Raw genomic sequence first — 24089 nt, 5'->3', positions numbered from 1 at the left:
CATTTGCTTATAAAAGCTATTCTAATATGATTCTAATGTTTAAAGTTTAAAGGTTTCAAAAATTCAAAAGAAGCTGTAAAAAGTTTAATTGTAGATTTGGCTGAAACCGATCTGTGCAGTATGTTTGGCTACTTGTCATCGATATCTTTTTTTATCTATAGAGCATTTATATCCTTTGTATTAGACTATTTATTATTTCTCTGTTTTCTTCCAGATGATCTTGGTGCAGGTGAATCCGGGAGAAACGTTCACTATCCGCACGGAAGACGGACACTTTCAGTGCATTACAGGTAAAACACTCAGAGACAGACATGCACTCGCGTCTTCACGACCTTCCAGTGAACTTAATGGGCTCCTCCAAACATTGTGCTTATACAGGTCCAGCGCAGGTGCCCATGGTCTCCCCCAACGGCACCATGCCTCCCATTTTTGTTCCTCCTGGTTACGTTTCTCAGGTAGTGCACATGCATCTCTTCCCATCATATAACTGATTATAGTGCATGTTCATGCCTTTAGCTGTAAAGGTCATAAACATAATTGTTTATTTGTGTAATGTTTGATTATTCTTTAGTAATTAGACATGTGCTTTCTATTTATGTTCTTTTGTGCCCCCTACAGGTGGTGGAGGAAAATGGCATGCGGAAAGTGCTGGTTTTGCCCCATGCTATGGAGTTCCACCCATCTCTACCGCCTGTCCCGCCTCATCTCCCCCTCTACGCTTCGCCGCACCCAGCCATGCTACACCACCCACACGTCTTTCCCACTGAGCTCCCTCACTACGTCCACCAGCTGCCTGCCTTGCCGGTCTATTCGGAGCAGGGTGAGCGAGAGCATTTACATTACATTTACATTTATGGCATTTGGCTGACGCTCTTATCCAGAGCGACTTACAGTTTTATCATTTTACACAGGCAGGCCAAGGTGGTGTTAGGAGTCTTGCCCAAGGACTCTTATTGGTGTAGTGTAGGGTTTTTACCCAAGTTAAACACACCACCTTTGTAGAAGTTGGAGCGCGGCAAGCCAGGGCTTGATACGAGACTGACATTTATTATCAACTTCATGCTGAAGCTCCAGCGCCATAACACTTTTGTGACTCTGAAAGTGTGTGTGTTTGTGTTTTGCACCCATCCAGACATGATGTGTCACAGCATGTCGGTGCCAATCCACGAGGAACGCTCAGTGAAAATGCAGGAGCAGCTGCAGCGAAGACTGAAGAGCGGGCATCTGGGCACCGCTAATGGTGTGCCGTTCTCTTACAACTCCCCTGGACCTTTTATTAAAGGGGGTCAGGCTGCCATGCACAACGGTAACAGCAAGGGCCGGACAGGCTTAGCTGCCTCTCCCACACCCCCCCGACTCAAACACTCTGGCCGGACCAGAGGCTCTCCTACATCCAGCTTCGACGTGAAAGGTGAGCCTTTTCAGCTTCTGCTTTGTTTGGTGGTGTTTTTTACCTTCTGCCTCGTCTTCACTAGGTGAAGTGCATATATATATATATCATCTGACCGTTCATCCACTACAAGGTGCAGCAGTGCCTACTGAGTTTTGAGGCATATGGCCGGATCGGAGCAGTTAAAGTGTCTCTGTACCCTTCAAAATTCAACCTAACGCTGTTGTCGACGGTCACGTCATTAGCAAGACACCTGAACTATATGCATTTAACTGAACTGCGCCACTAACAGTCCTACATGCCAGTACTTTAGTGTTTCATAAATAAGATGTTTTGATCATGAAGAGATTCCTTTACTTCTCCACGTTTTCCTCACTACGTCATTCGTTGTTCATTTTCATCTCAGCACTAAAAACTTTACAGGCTTTTTTCTTTTCAGCGGTTTTCATCTTATGGAAAACGTCCTGGTGTGTTCTCTATATTTTGGCATATCCTTTCCTGAATGTGAAGGATTGCTTGGGGCAGCAGGGTGTTAAGTGCCTTGCTTAAGGCCAAAATCAGACAGCCCTGGGATTTGAACCTGTGACCTTCAGGTTGCTGTTTCCCTGTTCTGCCTAACTTTATCAGCAGATTATCTCTGTGTACGTTATGTGCATTAGACACTTTAGAAAAACAGACGTACTTCGTGGATGAGTGAAGTTTTTGTGCGAGCAGTGGAAACTCTTTTAACCCCTGATGTCAAGAACTGCTAAATGCTAGCAAATAATAAATTCTGCCTGGTTAGACTCGTTTCTCACTCCCCTGTCTGCCATGAAGTGTTGTAGCTCTGTGTTCTGGCCAAACATGTTCAGACAGACTTTTATATGCGCCTCCAAAGCTGTTAACTAGTTATTGTTCCCTAAAAGTTCTGTGCAGGACAGTATTCATGGTAGTTACTTGCATGTGTATGTCTGCCTGTCGGCGACCCCCGAAACAACATTTGAGGCGCAGGTTTCTGTTTTTTGAGAATCTCACCCCTGAACTCTGGGTAGGACACAGTGACCTCTACTGCCCTCCACTTGTAGTTTGAAGCTGAACCATTTTGACTCTTGCTTATGTCACCAACAGCCAAAATTTGAGCACACTCCAGCCAATTTCTGGACCCACAGAGTGGATTAAAATCAGTCTGAGACATTCTCCTGCACATGGACTTGGATTATAACATGTGAACTCATTAAACTGTCCCTCATGATGGTCCCAGTTAATACTACAGCATCTACAAACAACGTCATCAGTGTTTCTACTAATTCAGAAGCCAGCATACTGGCACACCTGCCCACAAGCCTCAGATGGCACAGTTACAGAGATGCTTGGATGTGTTCATGTGTGTATTAAGTGATCGGTGCTGACATTTGACGTGGTTGTTATCTCTGCAGACCCAGAGGAAGAAGTGAGACGGGTGCAGGAGCTGCTGTCTGCCGTATGCAAACCCGCTGTGAGTGACCGACGCGCATGATGTACCTGTCAGATTTCAAACGCACTCGTCCAGATCTCATCTCATTCTTTTGCGTCATGCTTTTTCTCTACAAATCAGGTGGGCAGTCTCACGTCCCACTCGGCTGTTCTGTCCTGGCGTCCGCCGCTCCCTTTACCGTCGGAGGTGGACACACACTCAAACACACGCGCACACACTGCCCTGCTGCTCAGCTACGAGCTGGCCTTGTCCCAGAGTGGCACAGAGGGAGATTTCAAACTTGTGTACCAGTGAGCAACAGCCTTCCTCTTCACTGCACATAAACACACACACTGTATTTGATCTGATGTCAGGTTATCGGGTTCACACACTACCATTCAGAAGTTTGGAATCAGTGCTTTTGAGAATTTAAAGACATTATTTGCCAAATTTAAAGAGGCCATATGTTGAATTTATTGTGTTTAATTTTTTCCCCAATAACTTTGGGGAACTTTCCCCAAGCACCAAAAACCTATACGTCTATATTACTTGGCCATTTCGAAGCCTCTATTTACCTTTTAAATTAAACAGACTTTTTGTTATTGTGTCTTTGAAGTCCTGTTTGGGCAGAATTCATTTTCTATAAGGAGGTAGGGTAACGCCAGTTTACCACAGGATGTATGAAATGTTTATGACCAGGTTGCGTGGGATAAGAAATCTTGGCATAAATGACGAAGAAGGGAGTCGATGCTCAATTTCCGCACTGCCTTTACTCCAGACATGAGCAGAAAACATGTACAGTCGTTTAATTTAGCTGTAATTTTCTTTACGTCACCATCAGTCATCAGCGTTGTCGTTAGCTTAGCAATTCACAGACAAATATCAAACCGTTCTTCTGTGATTTGATGTGATTTGTGAGTTTGATGTAAAGACAGTCACATCAGTTCAACAAAACAAAACATATAACGCTTGTCTGAGTGCTTGAATACGAAAGAAATGGTGTTTTTCTAAAGTGTTGATTCTAACGGGATTATTAATTTAATATAATGTTTTTTACCACTTGTTTTGAAGAAGGTAGAACACACCATAATCTTTACTGGCACAGTAAATAAAATAGCACATCCAGATGGGACTAAAAGGCCAATCCCGTCCGAATAGGACTAAACACTTGAGCCCTGACCTCAGTGCTGCTTGGCTGTCCTGTATTATACCTCATTCTAAAAGTAGTCGGGGTTGAAAAACTTTGTGTGGGGCCAAACCGCCATGGGCCATTTCGTTGGTCCGAACGTTGTAAACTGCACCTGTTTTTCTATTTAGAATGTTCTTGAAATTTTGTTTCGAAAAGCAAACAAAGCAACAAATAAACACACAAAGTAGTTTAAGTTGCCTGAGGTACACCGCTCATTCAGCGCTAATGGAAATGTTGAAATGCTCATATTTCATAGCCTGATTAGTGTCGGCTCATTAAGGCCCATCTCTAATGTACAATCCTCTTCCAGAGGGAAAGACACTACATGCACGGTGGGAGATCTGAGACCAGCTGCGCACTATTACGCCAGGTGAGACTCACGCTCACGTTTCCTGACCTACCATGCAGATTTGTAGGGCCTGTCTGTGAATGTAGTTGTAGTGCAGCAGACTGTGGGTTCACTGTACTAACGCTGGGGTTTGAATGTGGAAGGGTTTGTGTGGCGTGTAGCTCGGTGAAGGGAGCTCCCTCTGAGACCGTAGCCTTCACTACTCTGTGCGGTACCCCAGATGCTCCTGCAGCCCCCCGACTCATCCAGCGCACGAAGAGCTCCATCAGCCTTCAGTGGACGGTACCAGTGCTATACTTTCACAGTGATGTTATTCCAGACTAGAGCTGTCACCGTGTTAGAAACCGAGTATTCCACCGCTTATTTTCCCAGTTAATCCAGTAATCAGAGTTTTTATAAAAGGGGAATAATTAAAACCTGCGCTGAAGCTGGAGAATAAACCATATCAAAATTGTATAAAATTCAAACTTTAATGCGTAGAAATGAGTCCATCAGGCTTTGTTTTCTTACTGTTCAGAGACCAGTAGGAGAATTTAAAATGTGTTCCCGTGCAGATGAATAATTACAACTGATCGTTTCCAGTGATTTAGAATTCAGTGTTTTTTCTATTTGGAAGTCAAGCCTATTTAAGTAACCATGACTAACCTGCTGTATGTCCTCGTTCTGTAACTAGAAATGAGAAAAATCTTAACGTAAAGTCTTCATATGTTTATCCTTGTTTATCCCAGTCACCCAATGACAATGGCTCCAAAATCACTGGATTTTACTTGGAATACCATGAGGTAAGTTGACATGTAATGATTAGCCAATTAACTGTTAACGGGCAGCGAATCCAATGATATTGGTTTAGAAGAAATAAACCTTCATTTATTTTGTTCTCAAATAAGCAACAGTTCTTATTTGAATAGGCAGGTTTATTAGTCAAGTTCAATGTTTTCAGATTCAGAATACTTTATTGATCCCAGAGGGAAATTGCCGAGACATGTTCTCCTAGAGAAAGTGTGATGGATGCGCAGAGTCATATATGAGGATATAGAGGATGCCGACAGCTTTCTGGAGCTATTGAAGTGCATTGTAATTCCACAATTTTAGGTCATATAAAACTTTAGGTCATATAAATGTGAACAAATGATGCAAGTTATTATTATTTCATCCTCAGATTCTGGGCCTTTACATGAGTTAATACAGAATTCAGTTGATGTCTGCTCTCATAAGTGTTTACATATTTACCATTTTACAAAGGCAGAACTGCAACAACCCGTTTTATAACTGATATTTTGATGGGTCACGTCAGTGATTTTAAGCCTGTCGGCAGTGAATGATTGACTGATGATGGTCGGTTATCGGTCTAAATTTGCATCCCTGTTCCTAATGTAATGTATTTTGCATCTTCATGAACATGTGTTTGATCTTATCAGCAGGGAAAACAAAGTGCATTTAAAGAGGTTTACAGTGGCCTTGCCAAGCAGTACAAAGTCATGCGACTCATGCCTTCAACAAAATATGCCTTCAGACTTGCTGCTAAAAACGATGTGGGAATGAGGTGCGTATCAGGACTAAGTCTAGTCCTCAACTGGCCACTGTAATATTTCTTAGTCCCAGTTTTAGTCCTTGGTTGAACACTGCATGTTTCTGTTTGTTTTCTCCAGTGCCTTCAGTGCTGTTCTGAGCTGCTGCACAGCCAGCTGTTCTGCCTCTCCTCCTGCACCACCATCTCCCCCTCGGCTGACGGAGGCTGGAGTCACATGGCTGAGTCTGGAGTGGGGCGCCCCCTGTGGGTCAGCCAGCCGGGATACACCCACATACATTCTGGAGATGGAGGACAAGGAATCGGTAAGTGGGCAGAAAGGAGTAAAAGGATATAATCTTGGAAAGTAACTGTGGCTCCACGTCAGATACGTCGCCGTGGACAGGCTGAGGAGCTGCTGCTCGTTTCACTTGTTTTCAAACAGGCATAATAGGAGCTTGGCGTCCGTGACCCTGTGCACTAATTCATAGATACGTTATGACACTATTTTTGCTGTTGTTTAAAAATGTAAATTAAAATTTCACACAATTTTTGTTACAGTTAAAAAATATTAACAGTTCAATGACACACTAAAAACAGCACAGAAATCTTTATGGTCATACTTTTTTTTTTTCCCCAAATGAAACATTTAAGGAAAAATCCACTTGTTGCCAAGAGAATGAAACCGCTGTTGATCTTTATTGGAGATGACCAGTACCGCGTACATTTCCAGGGCAGTATTTGACCCTGGCCTTTAGTGCGCCACTCCCAAACGCCCAGAGCTCAGCGCAGATGTCCAGTGTTAGTCTGAGTTGTAGATGTTGCTCTGTGGCTGCTGCTCAGGGCTAATTAGATGCAGATGTTTGAGGCTCTGCATCTGTTTCTGAGACTCTGAAAGTCTCTGTGGACCACAGACAGCAATCTCACTCTTCCACAGCCGCATAGACCTTAAGGGAAAAGCAGCACTAGCTTTAAGACTTTTTCTTCTGTTTATTTGAGCGAAAGCCAGAAAGTTGTTGTTGTATCCGTTCCATTTATGAAATATGTAAAAACTGATCAGATGGTGGCAGAATTAGTATTTTTTGTATACAGGACTGTGGCTTTCAGCTGAAGCATAGAGGAGAGGAGCAGTCATGTACAGTGAAGGAGCTCAGAAGATTCACGTCCTACCAATTCAGGGTAAGTGAAGGGAGTGCAGAGGCCAACTGAACGTACGTGCAGGAAAAGGGAGAAATTCATTAGCTCTGCTATTAATACAGCTCATGAAAGTACAGGGAGATTCACTCGAAAGAGGCCCCGAATATTCTGTGGTGACTCCCGTTAGGATGAAGCAGTGATGTCAGTTTAGTGTGCAGCAGCTTTGGCTTGTATTTAGCAGCAGTGGTATTTCAGCTACGGCCTCGTTTCTCAGAGTATCAGGTGATATTTGGAGAAATGTGTCTACTGAGGAACGTTTTTGTTTTCCACTGGATGCAACAGCAGCAGTTTTTGGAAAACGGCATTCATTTTTCTTATAGTCAAAACCAGCTTAGACCCAGAGTTGATGGATATGGGCCTGACGCTGACTACAGCATGATGTGGGATTTCTTCTCACGCCTTGTCTAGCAAGCAATAGGTGGACATCGCCACCTAGTGTACAGATGCAGCTTTTACTGAAGTTTTTGCTGACAAACTGAGGAGTAGAATGACAAACGATTCCATCAGAAACAGATTTACAGTTTATTTAGGTAGTTATTGTTACACAAGTCTTTGCAGGTGTCTGCCTGGAAGGTTATTGCACTACATGCTAGTGTCATGTTTAAGCAGGTGTTGGTGGCTGGCTCAGAGGGCACCAGTCAGCCCAGTTCAGCAGTGGAGTACAGGACCCAACCAGCCCAACCTGGTAGTCCAGGCAAACCATCACTGCGCTGTCCTGCAGAGCCGCACAGCCTGCATGTTATCTGGGGTAAGTTACGTCTAACTGATACGAGGCTTAACTGCAGGTTGTGCTTAACATCATAACTCATTTCTAGACATTGCTTATGCCCTGTTTTTGGTTGAAAGCTGGCAGAATCCTAATTTACAGTGTAATTGGGTAGTGTAAATAAGTCTAATACTGTCCTCTAGAAAATCCTAACACTTCTTTTTAGTCGATTTTAGGCAACATAGGCTTGAGTTTGCAGTAGACTGTAATATATACAATTAGTATGAAAACAATAGTATGAATTTTAACAAAACCTACTTTTGCTTGCGTCATGTATCTGTGATATCTCTGTCTGTAAACACTAGTGTCTGCTATTATTTCAGAGGCACCAGAGGATGATGGGGGCTCACCAGTCACTCAATATGTGCTGGAGCTCAGTCACAGTGGTGAGAGTTGGCTTCTGCCTGAATTACACCTCATAGACCCAAAGTGTATTTACCATCATAGATGTTAAACATGCTGATGATGTACCTTGTTTTCCTATAGGGATCATTCTACTGAACTGGTTCAAAGTCAGAGTTGAAAACAAATTTCAGATTTTTTAACTGACTTGTACTTTAGATCAAAACAACCATAATTCTGCTGAAACTTTACCAAATGTTTCGGTAGTGATTATTTTCACAAAACTCAAAAGTTCTAGTCAGTACATGACTAACAAACACAGCTGTGAACACTTATCCACACATGAAATCATATTTTTCACTAAAACACAAAAAAGATTTGTTTTCGGTAGTGACAGTTCTTAAGTTTACACACTGATTTTCAGATTTTGGGACACATTTACAGTGGAATTTAATCGTTCACCATGTGGCCATGAGGTGCAGTCTCAGTTCCTTATCTAAAAATTAAGGCTCTGCCTTATTAAAAATAAAAGTTTTGCCTTTTCCTGTAAAGTTAAAATTTGGAGGTGCTAGTAGCTCATAACTGTTGTAGTGTCTGTATCCACTGCACCTCATGGTACTGAGGCTGATGTTATGAGCTCCATTGTGTGTGAACTGACTAGATCAGAACATAATTTTCATCTTATTCTTATTAATATCTAAGGTCTGAATCGTTGTTTTTTAAACATGTATTTTTTAAGTGTGAGACTGGAGTTTGCACTAATTCAGTATAATCGTCCGTATGTGTCTGCCCAGGAGATGAGTGGGAAGCTGTGTACAGCGGGTCTCTCAGGCAGCATGTGTGTGAGGGCTTGCAGGAAGGGACGTGGTACAAGCTCCGAGTGCACTGCCAGAGTTCGGGAGGGCAGAGTCAGGTAAGTGCAGCACGGAAAGGCTTTTTCAGTAAAAGATTTTGGAGCTGAGCTCAATCCTGTGACATAGAAACATTTATTTCCATTTGTTTTCTGCTTGAGCGACGGATAAGCCTTTTCTTTTCTTCAGGTGTCAGAGATCTTCTCTGTTGAGACGCCACCTCTGCCTCCTGGGCCGTGCCAAGCGTTGCGCACCGCAGGTGCAGCCGCAACCTCAGAGATTCCACTCTGTTGGGGTGAGACATGGTCATTCGAAATATAACAACCACGAGGACCAAGAACTTTAATAAAATATAACAGCATGTGGGCCTCTAATATAAAAATGCACTACCTCTGTGTGCTTTCTAGACCCTCCAGTGTGTGATGGTGGGGCACCAGTGTCCCAGTACTGCGTGGAAATGACCCAGTCAGCAGAGGAGTATCAACAGCAAGTGTTCTGTGGCTCTGATCGCTGCTGTACTGTCAGCCAGCTGCTACCTGGAAGAACCTACCTCTTCTGGGTGAAGGCCTGCAATCCAGCAGGGGCAAGTTCCAACTAGTCTGGTTAACTGTTTCCACATAAGAGTTGAAAGAGTGGCCAAAATTTGATTGCAGAGTAGCTACACTATGTGCCTAAAGGTATCCAGACGTCTCTATTGAGCAGTGAATTCAGCTTCTTTGGGTAAAACCATTGCTGACACCAACATTCAGCTGAGCACACAGCTTGTAAAATCATCATAGAAAAGCACAACATAAATTACAACAATGACTGGGGCTGTCGTGGGCTGGAGGTTAGGGAACCAGTCCTTTGACCGGAAGGTCGCTGGTTTAATCCCCTCGGCTGACAGTCCATGACTTGAAGTGCACTTGAGCAAGACACCTGACCCCCAACTGCTCCCCGGGAGCTGCAGATAGGCCTGCCCACCACTCCGGGCAAGTGTGCTCACTGCTCACTGGTGTGTATGTGGTGTTTCACTGCACGGATGGGTTAAAGGCGGAGGTGAAATTTCCCTGTTGTGGGACTAATTAGGGTCACTTCATCTTAATCAGTGTGTCTCTAGCATTATCAACAGTAAAATAAACAAAGGCACAATATCCTTCGCCGTGGTTGACAAACTAATGAAACAACGTACATAAATGGCCTCTGAATTAGCATCAGCTGTGAGATGTAATGAGTTTGCATATTTATTAACACCAAAATCCATAGTAGACAAGCCATTAGTACATCTGTAGCCAACGGTGACCCACATCTCTCCATCTCTCCAAAGCATGTGCTTCACTCAATAGCAGCGGACGTACTTCACGTAGTAAACACCTCACTCCTGTTGGACGTTGTTTCCTAACACATTAATAACTGCAGTTATGAAGCCCCTCTTAAAGAAAAGTCTAAAGGCAACCCTATTAAATAATTACAGACCCATTTTAAATCTGCTTTTTGTTGAAAAGTAACTTACTGGCTTTCTGTTCTCTAGACAAATTTCATTCAGGATTTCAGCCGAATAATAGTCCTTAAACTGCTCTAATAAGATTACCAATGACATTTATTCAAATCCAAACTCTGGAAAATTATTTATTATACTGCTGTTCGATATAAATGCTGCCTTTGATACCATTGACCATAACATTCTCATAGATGGACAGCTGGGTTAGGCTCTCAGGAACCACCCTAAAATGGTTCAGTTCATAACTACAAGGAAGGAACTACTTTGTGGTGACACAGGGTTCAGTTTTTGGGCCATTCTTATTTAATTTATACATGCTTCCTCTTGGTCAAATACTACCAGACTTTGGGATGCTTTACCACGGCTATGCAGATGATACTCAGATTTACTCCACCCTCTTCCCAAACAACTATAGTCCCCTTGACCCACTCTGTGCTCAACACTGGATGGAACAAAAATTTCTGCAGTTGAACAAAGAGATAAAACAGAGGCCAGTGAGAGGCACAGACTATCTGCCTTTCTGGTGCAGGAGCAGTGTATTTATCTGATGAGCGATATGAGCCGAGCAGAACTCTCAGATCATTAGGAACTGGTCAGTCAGTCCTGCCGAAGGTGAAGACTAAACATGGAGAAGCAGCGTTTAGACACTGTGCCGCTCTTAAATGGACCCAGTGGACAGAGAGCGTTAGACAACTGGACACTTTAAACCAGCCTGAAAACGTTCCTGTTGGAGCAGCTTTCAGCTCTCTCTCATTCATTTATTCTCCATTGTTTTAATCATGTTTTAATTTCCATTAAGCACTTTGAATAACCACAGTGTGTAAATAGCCTCGCCTTGTCTGGAGGCTGTTGCTTCCTGTTAAAACTTTTGATTTCTGATTTTGATTTTCGGTGCGTTTCAGGCTTCTTCCATAGCCATTTCAAGCTGTTGCACATGAAATTAATTTTGTATAGAGCTGTCATTCTGCATTGTTATGAACAGCTGTGTATTTTCTTCCAAAGTGGGGTCCTTTGTCAGAAATGTGCCAGGCCTCCACAGCCCCAGGACCTCCAGAGCAGTGCAGCGCCCCACAGCTTATACTGAACACGTCTACTAGCGGACTGGCTACTTGGCAGGTGAGGAAGCGAGCCAGATCGGAATGCCTGTATTTCTTTCTAGATGAAAAAGTGAATGTTAAACTAAATCTATTTTCTCCTTCACCTACTACAGACCCCAGAGGGCAATGGGGCAGAGGTGTGTGCATTCAGGATGGAGTGGGGGCTACAGGAAGGCGCTCTGGAGTTGCTGTATTCTGGCCCCTTAACTCAGTATGAAGTGAGTGACTTGCAGCCAGCCACAGAATATCGCTGCAGGGTGCAGGTAGGAGCTCTTATTCAAGGGGTTTTGCTGATTCTTCATAACTTCATAAATGTCACATGTAGTGACTAATGGCCCCTTTTTCTCTGAATACAGGCAGTCAGTGCTGTTGGGGCGGGCCTCTTCAGCGATGTTGCCACGGTAACCACACCAGCCTCAGTCCCAGCAGCTGTGGAGCATGTTGAGGAGATGAGGGAGGGTCCTTTGGGTGACGTCATGGCTCACAGCCCGGCTACCACTCTGGCCTTGCGGTGGAAGGAGCCTAATTGCCACGGAGCAGAAATTTCTAGCTATAACATAGACATTGGAGAGGAGCTCCCTCTATCTACAGGGAGGACCAGCTACCACATACTGGAAAATCTGCAACCAGACACCACATACAGGTATGAGCAGATAGTAAATGAGTATGATTAGAAACCGTATCGATTTTACTGCTTTGACTGATGAGCTGAAATCCTCCAACAGGATACGGGTGCAGGCGGTGAATAGCATGGGTGCTGGTCCTTTTAGTTCAGTGCTGAAGCTCAGGACACGAGCGTTGCCTCCAGAGCCCCCAGTGCTAGAATGTGCGGTGGCAGGTCCTCAGAGCTTGAAGCTGAAATGGGGAGAGGGTCTCATCAGGCCACAGACCAGCCGAGGCACGCACTACTGTTTGCACATGCAGCTTGGCGTTGACAGGTATGGACACTAGTTACTACCTTCTTCCACAGCAGTCTTATCAGTGGCAACTGGAATGTACATGATAGGGTCACAAATATAAAACCAATTCTTGCAAATAAATAAAAAAAAAAAACAAACAATTATACGTTTGTATAGTATTATATAATATAAAGTTAGTTCCAGCCGCGCGAGCTGATGGGTTGAGCTGCGTTCACAGGTTTTTCCACAAACACTATCACTTCGCTGAGACGCTGTTGCTAAGCAACGACTCTGACCGCTGTAGGAGACGCTCGAGCCATTTGAACGTTTTTACTTCTCACTTTGACACAAACAGAAAACGGACACTGTTAAGGTCACATCTGACCGACAGCCGATTTGGTCCGACTCTGAAGACGAGACGACAATAAATTCCCAAACTGCCGTCACCACTGAGCAGCTTTTCAGTCGGCAGCTGTGACAGAAGAACAGCTGAACAACCTGGAATCAGCCAGAAATGAACCCAACACCATTCACCAAACTAAACGGGCTGTAAGAAGCTTTACAGACCGGCTGGAACAAAACAACATTAATACTGTCTACACAAATATCGCAGAGGCATACAAGGCTGTACCCCTCCCCCACCTGGGGCAGTCTGATCACCTCTCATTGTTCCTGCTCCCGAAGTATGTGCCACTCATCAAATGTGTGAAAACATCAACAAAGACTGTTAAGGTATGGCCAGAGGGGGCCATCTCTACACTACAGCGTCAGTTTGAAAACACTGACTGGAGTGTGTTCTCCTCTCAAGCCACCACAGAATCTCACACAGATTTGGACACGTACACTTCAGCAGTCATGAGTTACATCAACTCATGCATAGACAACGTCACTTCCGTCAAACAACTGAAAATCTTTCCTAATCAGAAACCCTGGATGAATGCAGAGGTTCGCCTACTGCTGAAAGCACGTGATGCTGCTTTCAGATCTGGTGATGCCGAGGCTTACAGCTCAGCCAGGGCAAACCTGAAAAAAGGGATTAGGAAAGCCAAGTACACCTACAAACTGTCTGTTGAGGAGAACTTCCACAACTCTGACCCCCGCCGCATGTGGAAGGGCATTCAGGCAATCACCGGCTACAGGCCTCCATCCCTGACCCCCTCAGCCAGCAGTGCCTCTCTCCCAGATGAGCTTAATCAGTTCTACGCTCGTTTCGACCAGAGGAATGACCAACACAGCACGTGGAGTGGTCTTCCCCACAATGAAAGCCCCCTCACACTTTCCACTGATAATGTACAGTCTGTACTGAGCAAGGTGCATGCACACAAAGCTGCTGGTCCAGATGGCGTCCCTGGACGTGTCCTCAGAGCGTGCGCTGGACAGTTAGCCAAGGTCTTCACCGATATCTTCAACCTATCACTGGCCCAGGCTGCTGTTCCGGCATGCTGGAAGACATCCACCATCATACCGGTGCCAAAGTGCTCATCTGCTGCATGTCCTAATGACTTCCGCCCAGTCGCACTCACCCCCATTGTGATGAAGTGCTTTGAGAAACTGGTCCTCAACCACCTAAAGACAGTGCTCCCACCATCCCTGGACTCCCACCAGTTTGCATACCGTGCAAACAGGTTGACTGAGGATGCAATTTCCACTGCTCTTCACTCTGCCCTCACCCATCTGGATGAAAGGAACACCTACATCCGCATGCTGTTCATCGACCTCAGCTCTGCTTTTAACACGGTCATCCCAACTAGGCTGGTCACCAAGCTCAGCGACCTGGGAATCAGCACCCCCATGTGTAACTGGGTTTTGGAATTCCTGACAGACCGACCCCAGTCTGTGAGATTGGGCAGTCATATGTCTACCACCATCACCCTGAACACTGGTGTGCCGCAAGGCTGTGTGCTGAGCCCTCTGCTCTTCTCCCTGTTCACTCACGATTGTGTTCCTCTGCACACATCTAACATCTTCATCAAGTTTGCAGACGACACCACAGTGGTTGGCCACATCAGGAACAACGATGAATCGGCCTACAGGGAGGAGATCCAGCACCTGACTTCCTGGTGCACCACCAACAACCTCATCCTGAACACAGGCAAAACCAAAGAACTCATCGTGGACTATCGGAAAACCAAGGGCTGCACACACTCTCCTGTCTACATCAACGGAGCAGAGGTAGAACGTGTGTCCAGCTTTAGGTTCCTGGGAATCCACATCTCGGCAGACCTTTCATGGTCCTTCAACACCTCCCTTCTCATCAAGAAGGCACAGCAGCGTCTTTACTTCCTGAGGAGACTAAAACAAGACCGGCTGTCTCCTCAGATCCTCACAAATTTTTACAGATGCACCATCGAGAGCATACTGACCAACTGTGTGACCGTGTGGTACAGTAGCTCCACTGTGGCGGAAAGGAAATCCCTGCAGAGGGTAGTAAGGACTGCTCAGCGCATCACAGGTGTGCTGCTCCCTGCCATCAAAGACATTCACCACCAGCGCTGTGTGCGCAGAGCACACAGCATCATTAAGGACCCCTCCCACCCCAACCACAAACTGTTCAACCTACTTCCATCCGGGAGGAGATACAAGAGCATCCGGGCCAGAACCAGCTTCTTTCCCTCCACAATCACTCTGCTGAACTCCACACCTCGCTGATATCACTACCACTCATACTGCACACAGCGGACTATGAACACTGCCTTTCATACTACACTCACCAATCAGAGCTGTTGTTTTATTTTATTTTATTCATCATTATTACCATCGCACAAATGTAACATTCTACTGCCATGTAAATAACACATCGCAACAGTTATTCTATACAGTGTACATCTCCAACATGTTCATGTATATATCTACACATCTATAATCTATTTTTTTGCATATCTATAAGTAATTTATTCTATATACTGTAATGTTGCACTATGCCTATTTATTGCACACTTGCACACTCTCTTTTTGCACTATTTGCTACTATTTGCACTTCTGGTAGATGCTAACTGCATTTCGTTGCCATGTACTTATACTGAGTAATGACAATAAAGTTGAATCTATCTATCTAATCTATCTACTGATCTGGACAAACTGACCAAACTGAGCTGAACCTGATATTGGGTCAGTTTTTAGCAGCGAGTGGGTGGAGGTCATTACTCTGACGTAGGAACAAGCTGCTTGTTAAGGAACTATAATTTCACGTTTATTAAATTATTACTTTATTTATTTAACTGTGGTATAAATGCAATAGATCACTCGGAGTGTGTTATCGCCAATAACATCACGGCTGTGATTATTAATGATAACGTAGTATAGTTATATATTAAATATAATAATGTGTAGGTGTCCCAATACATTTGTATATGTACAAAGCACATAAACAATATATGGTCTTTAAACAGAATAAATGTTATGTGATGAAATTTGGATTCATCTTTTAAGGTGTAAAAGTTCTAAGATCACTTTAGTCCTTATCTAAAGCTACAGCATCGCATTACAATGCAGGCACTAGAGTAGATTTTCTGAATTTCTGTGTTGCAGGTCGATTTGTATCTACAGTGGTCCGAGCCATACGTTCAAAGTACAGCGATTGTGTGAGGCCACAGATTACCAGTTCAGCATTCAAGCTCACAGTGAGGCAGGAATGGGCCCCCTCTCCCCTTCCTATACCTTCAGCACCACCCGCTCCCCCCCACCACAGCTCAAAGGTAAGACTTAATTACCTTTAGCCGTTTTTCTGTGGCTGAATCTTGACTAATCTTTCTGAAGCAGCTGCCCTTCAGCTTGTTGGTAATGATACCTGGGGCCTTGTACTTTTGATAGCCCCAAAGGTGGAACTCATTGAGCGGAATAAGTATGCAGTCACATGGGAGGCCCATCAGCCAATGAAAGGAGACCTGATTGTGTACAAACTGCAGATGCTGAGGGGGCGTGAAGTGGAACAGGTAAGGAAGAGGTTGCCTAATCATGCAGTTGTAAGATAAGATAATCCTTTATTAGTCCCACATTGGGGAAATTCTCAGTGTTATAGCAGCAAAGTCAGACGAAGACACTCAAGAGTAACAAGAAGAGAATCAACAAGCAATTAATTATACTTATTAATTACTTAACAAGGTTTTACAGTTCGTTACTTGTTACTTTATAGACAGTAGACAAAAATATAAACTCTATCCTTCACAAAAATGAACAATATAAAGGATTATAAATAAATAAAAGCTCAAATATTTACACTAATATTTGTCTTGCACCCGAGGTACTGGTTTATATTACACATGGGAGGAGTCAACAATATAAACACTATAAATAGAACAGCAAAAAGTCTTTACACCATGGAGATCTTTTTAAAAGAGTATTGGTTATAATGAATTCACAGCTTAATTTTTAATAGTGTCACTTTCAGAAAAAAGTGAAGAGAAAAATCTTATTGGACCACCGGATGTCCAGATGTTCTTTGTGGGAACATCAGTTAGACCAGGATTTGATCGGCGACGCAAATCACCCCAAAGCAACACAAAATGCTGTATGAACTGAATGTTCTTTACTGGCCAGAGATTTACTCAGTCTCATAAATTCATAACTCGCACGTTAGTTTCATGGTAGTGTGTGAATAATGTTTGGTTGATTGCTTGTTTCCTTCCGTTCTGTGAGTAAAAGCATCTTGTCTTGTTTCTTTTCTAGCTATACAAGGGCCCAGTGACCTCCTACACATGGCACAACACATCGGCCGGTGTCGCATGTCGGCTACGAGTCTACGCTGGACGCCGGAGCCAGGATGGCAGCGAGCTGTGGGGTCAGTGCAGCCTCAGCACAGGCCTGCCTGCGACTGAGCCGCCGAGGGAACACAGGATCTCCAGCTGTCATGAGCCTCAGCCCAGGAGAAGCTGGCCTCTAACCGACGAGCCCTTTGCCACCGTCTTGCTCCTCGGCTTCGTCGTACTGGCCGTCCTCTTTGCGGTGCTCATCCAGTACTTCGTCATTGAGAGAGAGTGAAGGAAGCGGGAGGGGAAGGAGGGAGCGGTGTTAGAGCAGAGCAGGCCTCGTAGCACATTAGCCTCTTTTTCACTGTGGTTCTGAGCACAGAGAGTGACCCTTCCAGTGGCATTTCCACAAGGACACGGTTTGGCACAGAATGCTCACTGTGCCTGTTACGGCTTGCTACCCGTGCTCGTTTCAGCAGAACTGTAAGCGTAATGACATATTTATTCATTGATTGGTTTTTCTTGTAAGTCACACGTGTGACGGCTCATCAAAACCAAAAATGGTCAGTAAGAGCTCAGTGTAATTCCACGTCCTCCAAACTGAACGAGGAGCCCTGGTCCACTGTCGTCACCATCGTTTTTCTTCCTAGTCTAACACGGTTCGGTGTTTTGGCTCCATTTCACTCTACAATGGGAAAGAGGCTACGCTCGCGTGGACTAGCACAGATACGTAACCCATTCGCAACAAACACTGAGCTTAGTTTTGTTATGATTTCTACTAGTATTGCATGGAAGAAAGATCATTTATATTTGATGCCAGTCAGTACTTTTCCAACACATTTTCTGTCATGACCAACATAAACTGTGACAAATGGGACAAAACGATTGCTGCCTTATGTTCCTGTAGAGGGTTACTGTATATGGTGGTGGCCAAATTATATATTCCTATGGATTTAGATCATTTGTTATGAATTGCGTCTAGACAAGGCCAAGCTCAGTACTTTGATGACCTTGGCTGGTATTTGGTACACAGTAGTTTGTTTTTTGTTTTTTTTTGGCCTCCTTCATCATTTGGCCATCATGGGATACAGCCAGGACATTCCTGAGGATGCTGTACTGGGTTTTTGTTCCTTGATGGAAAGTAAGTCTTGGGGACTGAGTACTCACTGCCTCACACAGAGATGAGCTTGTTGCTTATCTCTCAGGCAGTTTTCCTGTTTTTATCACAATTCAAAAGGGAGACAGTGCCAAAGTTTTCATAGATATAGTAAAAAGCGCCCTCATACAGGACTAAAGCTCAGCGTTCTCTCATCGACAGATAAGAAATATTTTCACATTTTTATGACCGCTCTGTAACATCATAATCGCAACGTGAGTAATATTCCATTTATCTGAGACATTGGGAGAGCTAGATGTTTATGTTCTGCTATCACCAGTGTGTGCTTACACAGTAGAGTATACATACATTCTAGCTATGTTCATGTACATACAGATATGGCAGTACTGGGTAGATAGCCTGTATGGATATGCATTTGTTATAAATGTCTCTCTATTTAGCTCAAACTGAGCATAGTAGTCCCTTTGCAGTCTTAGAGAAGCTTTTGATCGAGAGTTTTATTTTACTATGTGCTTTAACACTTTATATTCGTAGTGAATTCTCTGTCGTCTCACATTTCACCCAACACTACTGATTTGGTAGCACACGCCTCCTCCATTACCAGCAAAACCTGCCGCTCTTTATAACGACTCGCAGCCCGGAATTGTCGAGAAACTCCTTGTGCTCAGATAAAAGCTCGGCCATGCCGCCATGCCGACCGGGTGGGGAGATCTGTTCCTGGATTCCTCCTCCGTTTAGTGATTTCCCTGTTCAAACCACCTCTTTCATCTTATCAGTTAATTGTCAGGTTTAGTTGAAGAGCAATACGGAACTGTACTACCCCTCAGTTACCCACCCTGATGTAGATACTTAGCAATGCAGCGGTGGAAAACCTTTGTGTTCTCATGGACCCATGGCCACGTACTGAGGTTGGCACAGTAGGGATTCAGGTCTTTGGTAGCTTCAGTAATTTGGTGAAAAATTAAATGTATCCAACTTTCCTGTTACCCAAAATTCAGGGTTGCCAAATCTCAAAGTTTTGGCATGAGACTCATCATTTAGTTTTTTTTTTTTTCTCCATCTCTACGAAATCTAAAGCCAACCTGCATGCATACTCATACCAGCTGTTTTGTGTTCTAACATCTGATTGGCTCATATCGTAGCCCATTAAGAAGAGATGGGCTGAATCCCTCGCAGCCCCACCTTTTTACATCGTTAGTGTAGACAAAGTAGGCATTCCTCGGATCAGCTACCGACTCAAGTTCCTTCAGCAGGATTTTAAAATCTCACTCCAGTCTTTACACCAAAGTTGGCAACTCAGCCAAAATGTACTAAATTAGCCTGGACGTGTTCGGAGTCTGAAGTTTGCTTCTGTCGATTTGCTTTGGAGCTCAAGTGCTTGCAGTAACTGTAACTGCATGTCAGAGTGTCAGTCACCACATCAGCAGGTCTATATGAGTTTACTATAGAGCTCGCTGTGGCGTGAAGCCGGTGTGTCAGGTGTGTTTAGGCATACAGTTTTAATAATGCTAAGTGGTAAAGTACAAGCCTCCATTGCTTGTTACCTACATTTGCGTCGGAGCTCCAGAACAAAACTGAAAAAGCAAACTTTGCTCATGTCTTTGCTGATCGACTACAATCAGGGTAAAGGAGAAGCTGTCATTTCTGCTGAACTATTGCTTTAAACCGTTTTTAACATTGCACTAAAAGAGTAGTCAGTTTTATCTGAGCATCATGTGGTTTACATTACCATCACTTCCAGTCAGATTATAGATCGTGACCATATTAGTAGTTTAGCTGATCTGAGCTTTTGGGCCCTGTTTGTGTAGCTGAGGCGGCACCGTCGACCTGAAATGGCAAATACAAGGAATAGTTTAGTGATTTCACATCCTCCCCTTTAAAGAGTAACTATCCGTTGTACTCCGACATTATTAGTAGTGGTTTTGTTAAACATCCAGAAGGTAGTAAATCGAGCTGGACATAATAGAACCAGAGTGAAGTGCCTCTATCTGACCGGGGTCGTGTATCAAATCCGTCACAGTGCTGAGTTAGAATCATTGCCTTTTAAATCTGAATGAGTGAAATTAAACATACCATGTAGAGTTGATCGTAGATCTGCTGGGACTGATGCGCATGTGCTCAGGCCTTTCTAGCTTGTTTCTGACCGGTTATAGTTGTTGACATCCTTATAGATCTGCTTGCGTCTGTTCTGGGTTACGGAGAAAAGCTGCTGTCTTTTTCTACTTTATAGTGTAAACTCTTTGCTCTTCATACCTCTTCATGGTGCAAAAGCCGTTCTAGACTGGCTCATCTTCATGATCAGGCTGAATGCTGCCAGTCCGAGCCTGGCCAACGTGTGTGTTTGTTTCTTGGTCATTGCTTTTTCTTCAGCTTGTCACTGACCTTCGGGACGGTCATCAGGCTCTGCTTTGGGGACTTTCATATTTACATGTAAGCTTTTTATTGGATCCAATAACTGCAGATCTCTCTTTCAGTGTATCTGACATATTGAATGTCTTATATTTTGTACCTAATAGACGTCTAGTTCACTCCGAATGCTTTCTACACCTGCTGGTCTAGAACACCTTTATTATGCCAAGAAAAAATACTAAAACTAGCAAATAAGAGGCAGCATAATATCTCAAACAATCAGAGCTTGTCCATGGTGAGCTAACAGTACAGTATGTGTTTGTATTGAAGGAGCATATCATGCAAAATTCATATTTTCATGTGATTCCTGACCATGAAGTTGTAATTCCTGACCGTGCCAAAGTCAGAGAGCACCCTTCGCTTAGCTCTACTTGCAGTCGCTTCGCCCACCGAGTACCAGGGATACACTTTGTCAGGAGATATTTCTGAGGAGATTAGATGTAAAATAATCCAGTTGTATAAATGTGGGGAAAGTTAAAGAAAAGGGAGGAAAAAAACTGGAGTTTCCTGAACTGGGATTTAAAAGCTGATTGAAAGAAAAATAGGACACCTAACAAGTACATCAGAGCTGGTCGACCCCAAAACTGCCCCCGTCAGATAAACAGCACTGAAAGCTTTGATCTCTGAGAGAGAGGAGAAGATCAAGCTGCTTCAGATCTGAAAACATCCACAGGTGTTTCTGTCCATCCTTCCACTGTGAGAAGACCACTCAGCACTGTGGGTCTGAAAACAGTGGTCACTGTCAAAGAAAGGGAAAAGGAAACAGACAAAAACTAAGACAATTTGCACATTAAACAAAGAATCTGCTGATGTTCTTAAAACAATGGACTGTCCACCCCAGAGTCCAGACTTTAGCATCACTCGGACATCACTGTTTGGGATCATCTGAAAAGCAGAACTTCGGAAATGTGAAAAATATCCCAGCAGACCTTTTTGAAGAACTGAGTCTCCAAAAAAGCATTGAAGCTGTAATAAAGCCAAAGTGAAGACACGAAATACCGAAATCTCTGATATTCTGTGTAGCTGTTGAGGCTCCTGCGTAATTTTCTGTTGAATAGGTTTCCTTTTTTCCTGATGCTGAATAAGGAATGCCTTGTACTTAAAGACATGATTGGAAATTAAAGAAATGAAGCCTTTGGCAAAGCACTGTAGTTTCAGGAAACTGTCCCCTCACCCTTACCAAACATAGCTAGAACCCTTTTGACGTCTAGTTGATGGCAACAGTAGAACATATTTAGGATCTACAGCGTAACAGGAAATAGCCTAGACTTTTATTTTAAACAGCCCGGATTTGTCAGAATCTTTGCAATTGAACCGCGTTGAGTTTGTAAAATACAGGGAAGTCATTCAGTGACCAGGAAACACACATGGACTTCAGAACCAAAGACATTCAGGACATGTAGATCACTCATTTTAAGGCCGTCCTCCAGGTGGACTATATGACTGATGCGTAACTGACCTAACGGTCATTTTGAATTGGTTTCTGCCGGTGAACGTTCCCAGACCGTCAGTAGGACACAAGCAGAAGAGCTGATTGTTAGACTGTTAAGACTCCGTGAGCTCATTTCCGTGATCCAAACAGCCCCTGACTGAACCTTCCCAACTGTCTTCCAGGTCAAAGGACATACGAAACTCCCAGCTCCGGTCCTGATCCACAGTTCTGTACTTTCTCTGAGTCCGGCTTTGTGAGCTGAATCAGGTGTTGGAGCTGGAAAAACACAAAACTGCAAAATAAGGCTCAGGACTGGAGCTGGTAGACCACCAGCATGGAATGCTCCTTTAAAAGAACTCAATACTGCAGCGTTTTTCAGCTGAACTCTGTATGATGAACCTGTGATATACAGTCAATTACCTGAAACGTCTCTCTAAAGCGGCCCACTTAGGTTTCCCCCCCGTAGATGGTGCTGTAGCTCTAAGCCAGGGGGCGTCCGGCGTTTTTCAAAAGTTCTGCTGAGTCTTTTTTTTTTTTTTTTTGGGAGCTTTAAATCTGGGCGTAAACTCCCGAGGTTCTGCTCTCATGTCATGTTTCCCGGAAATGTAACCAAAGCCAGTGGAAAGACTGTTACCAGGCACCGAGGTTACTGTGCTCACACTGACTTCCTGTCGTCTCGGTCAGTTTAAACTTGCTGTCAGTTCAGAACGAAGACGGTCACCAAGCATTTAAAGCCATAAAGAGGAGACTCAGACCGTCGCGTCTCTCTGTGGCTCGCTGCTAAAATAAGTCACACTAAAACGAATTGTAATGAACGCATTATGATTTTTAATTTAGCTCCCTAAACTAACTGCCTAGCTAGCGTCGCGTTGTGTTATCGTCTTATAGAAACTAGGAAATAGATTGGCAACATGGACAAAAGCATTCAATAGCCTTTACTGTATGCCTGCCTGTACATGTAATCATCTGATGTCAATCTGTTTTAGAGGCTCTAGGTTACCTGTCATGCCAGTATTTTTAGACCACACTTTTTGATACTGAACATTTTATTTTGAAATACAAAAATATTATACATTCCAAAAATTATTTATCTGCATCAACGTTTTTCTTATTTTTAAAACTCACATTAAAAGACTGCCATGTACTGTATGTCATAACTGACTTGTAACAATCATAGATAATATATTTAATATGGCAAATAAATTATAGTCATTATATGTCCTCAGTGTGACGTGTGTTTATCTTATGCTGTTTGTTTCTGTCTTTTACTTTGATGCATTGACGTATAAGTGATGTTTTCATGCCAAAAGTGTTCAGAAGTAGTGTTTTTGCACAATCTTCAGTTAGTAGAGCGGTCAGGAAACCGGCCTTGTGACCACATGGTTGCTGGTTTGATCCCCTGAGCTGACAGTATATGACTGAAGTGTCCCGAGCAAGACACCCGACCCCCAACTGCTCCCCGGGCACTGTGGATAGGGCTGCCCGCCGCTCCGGGCGAGTGTGCTCACTGCCCCCTAGTGTGTGTGTGTTTAGTGGTGTTGTGTGTGTGTGTGTGTGTGTGTGTGTGTGGTGTTTCACTGCACGGATGGGTTAAACGTGGAGGTGAAATGTCCCCGTTGTGGGACTATAAAGGGTCGTTTAACTTTAAAGAAGAGAGAAACGTTCTTTACTGTCAGTGTAAGTTAATGTAAAGAGATTTTATCCCAAGTGATTTTGGGGCAGGGTGGCATGGTGGTCCAGTGGGTGGCGCTGTCTCCTCACAGCAAGAAGGGCCTAGGATAAATTCCCAGCCGGGTGACCGGCGTCGTTTCTGTGTGGAGTCTGCATGTTCTCCCTGTGTCTGCGTGGGTTTCCTCCCACAGTCCAAGACATGCAGTCTGGCTAATTGGACACACTAAATTGCCCCTCTGTGTGAGTGTGTCTGTCTGTCTGGCGACCTGTCTAGGG

General features: G+C 43.9%; 1 protein-coding gene across 2 annotated transcripts in view; it reads left to right on the top strand.

Moving 5' to 3' along the window:
- Positions 1–23359, top strand: part of LOC108443111 (fibronectin type-III domain-containing protein 3A-like) — a 38355-nt gene extending 14996 nt beyond the window's left edge. For both annotated transcript variants that reach the window (XM_017723537.2, XM_017723538.2), the window contains exons 3-26: positions 215–290; positions 379–455; positions 619–820; positions 1133–1411; positions 2806–2864; positions 2964–3133; positions 4322–4381; positions 4504–4642; positions 5089–5142; positions 5779–5903; positions 6010–6193; positions 6960–7046; positions 7674–7812; positions 8154–8216; positions 8967–9085; positions 9213–9318; positions 9431–9606; positions 11506–11619; positions 11714–11863; positions 11957–12243; positions 12326–12538; positions 16028–16194; positions 16310–16431; positions 17165–23359. In XM_017723537.2, the coding sequence (XP_017579026.1) occupies positions 215–290; positions 379–455; positions 619–820; positions 1133–1411; positions 2806–2864; positions 2964–3133; positions 4322–4381; positions 4504–4642; positions 5089–5142; positions 5779–5903; positions 6010–6193; positions 6960–7046; positions 7674–7812; positions 8154–8216; positions 8967–9085; positions 9213–9318; positions 9431–9606; positions 11506–11619; positions 11714–11863; positions 11957–12243; positions 12326–12538; positions 16028–16194; positions 16310–16431; positions 17165–17476 (3480 nt within the window). In that variant the 3' untranslated portion in view covers positions 17477–23359. The remainder of the gene's footprint in view (positions 1–214; positions 291–378; positions 456–618; positions 821–1132; positions 1412–2805; positions 2865–2963; positions 3134–4321; positions 4382–4503; positions 4643–5088; positions 5143–5778; positions 5904–6009; positions 6194–6959; positions 7047–7673; positions 7813–8153; positions 8217–8966; positions 9086–9212; positions 9319–9430; positions 9607–11505; positions 11620–11713; positions 11864–11956; positions 12244–12325; positions 12539–16027; positions 16195–16309; positions 16432–17164) is intronic.
- The last annotated feature ends 730 nt before the right edge of the window (positions 23360–24089 follow it).

This window comes from Pygocentrus nattereri, chromosome 8 (genome assembly GCF_015220715.1).
Source record: "Pygocentrus nattereri isolate fPygNat1 chromosome 8, fPygNat1.pri, whole genome shotgun sequence".
Lineage (NCBI taxonomy): Eukaryota > Metazoa > Chordata > Actinopteri > Characiformes > Serrasalmidae > Pygocentrus > Pygocentrus nattereri.
The sequence above is the reverse complement of the archived record's forward strand: the minus strand, read 5'-3'. Positions and strand labels throughout refer to the sequence as shown.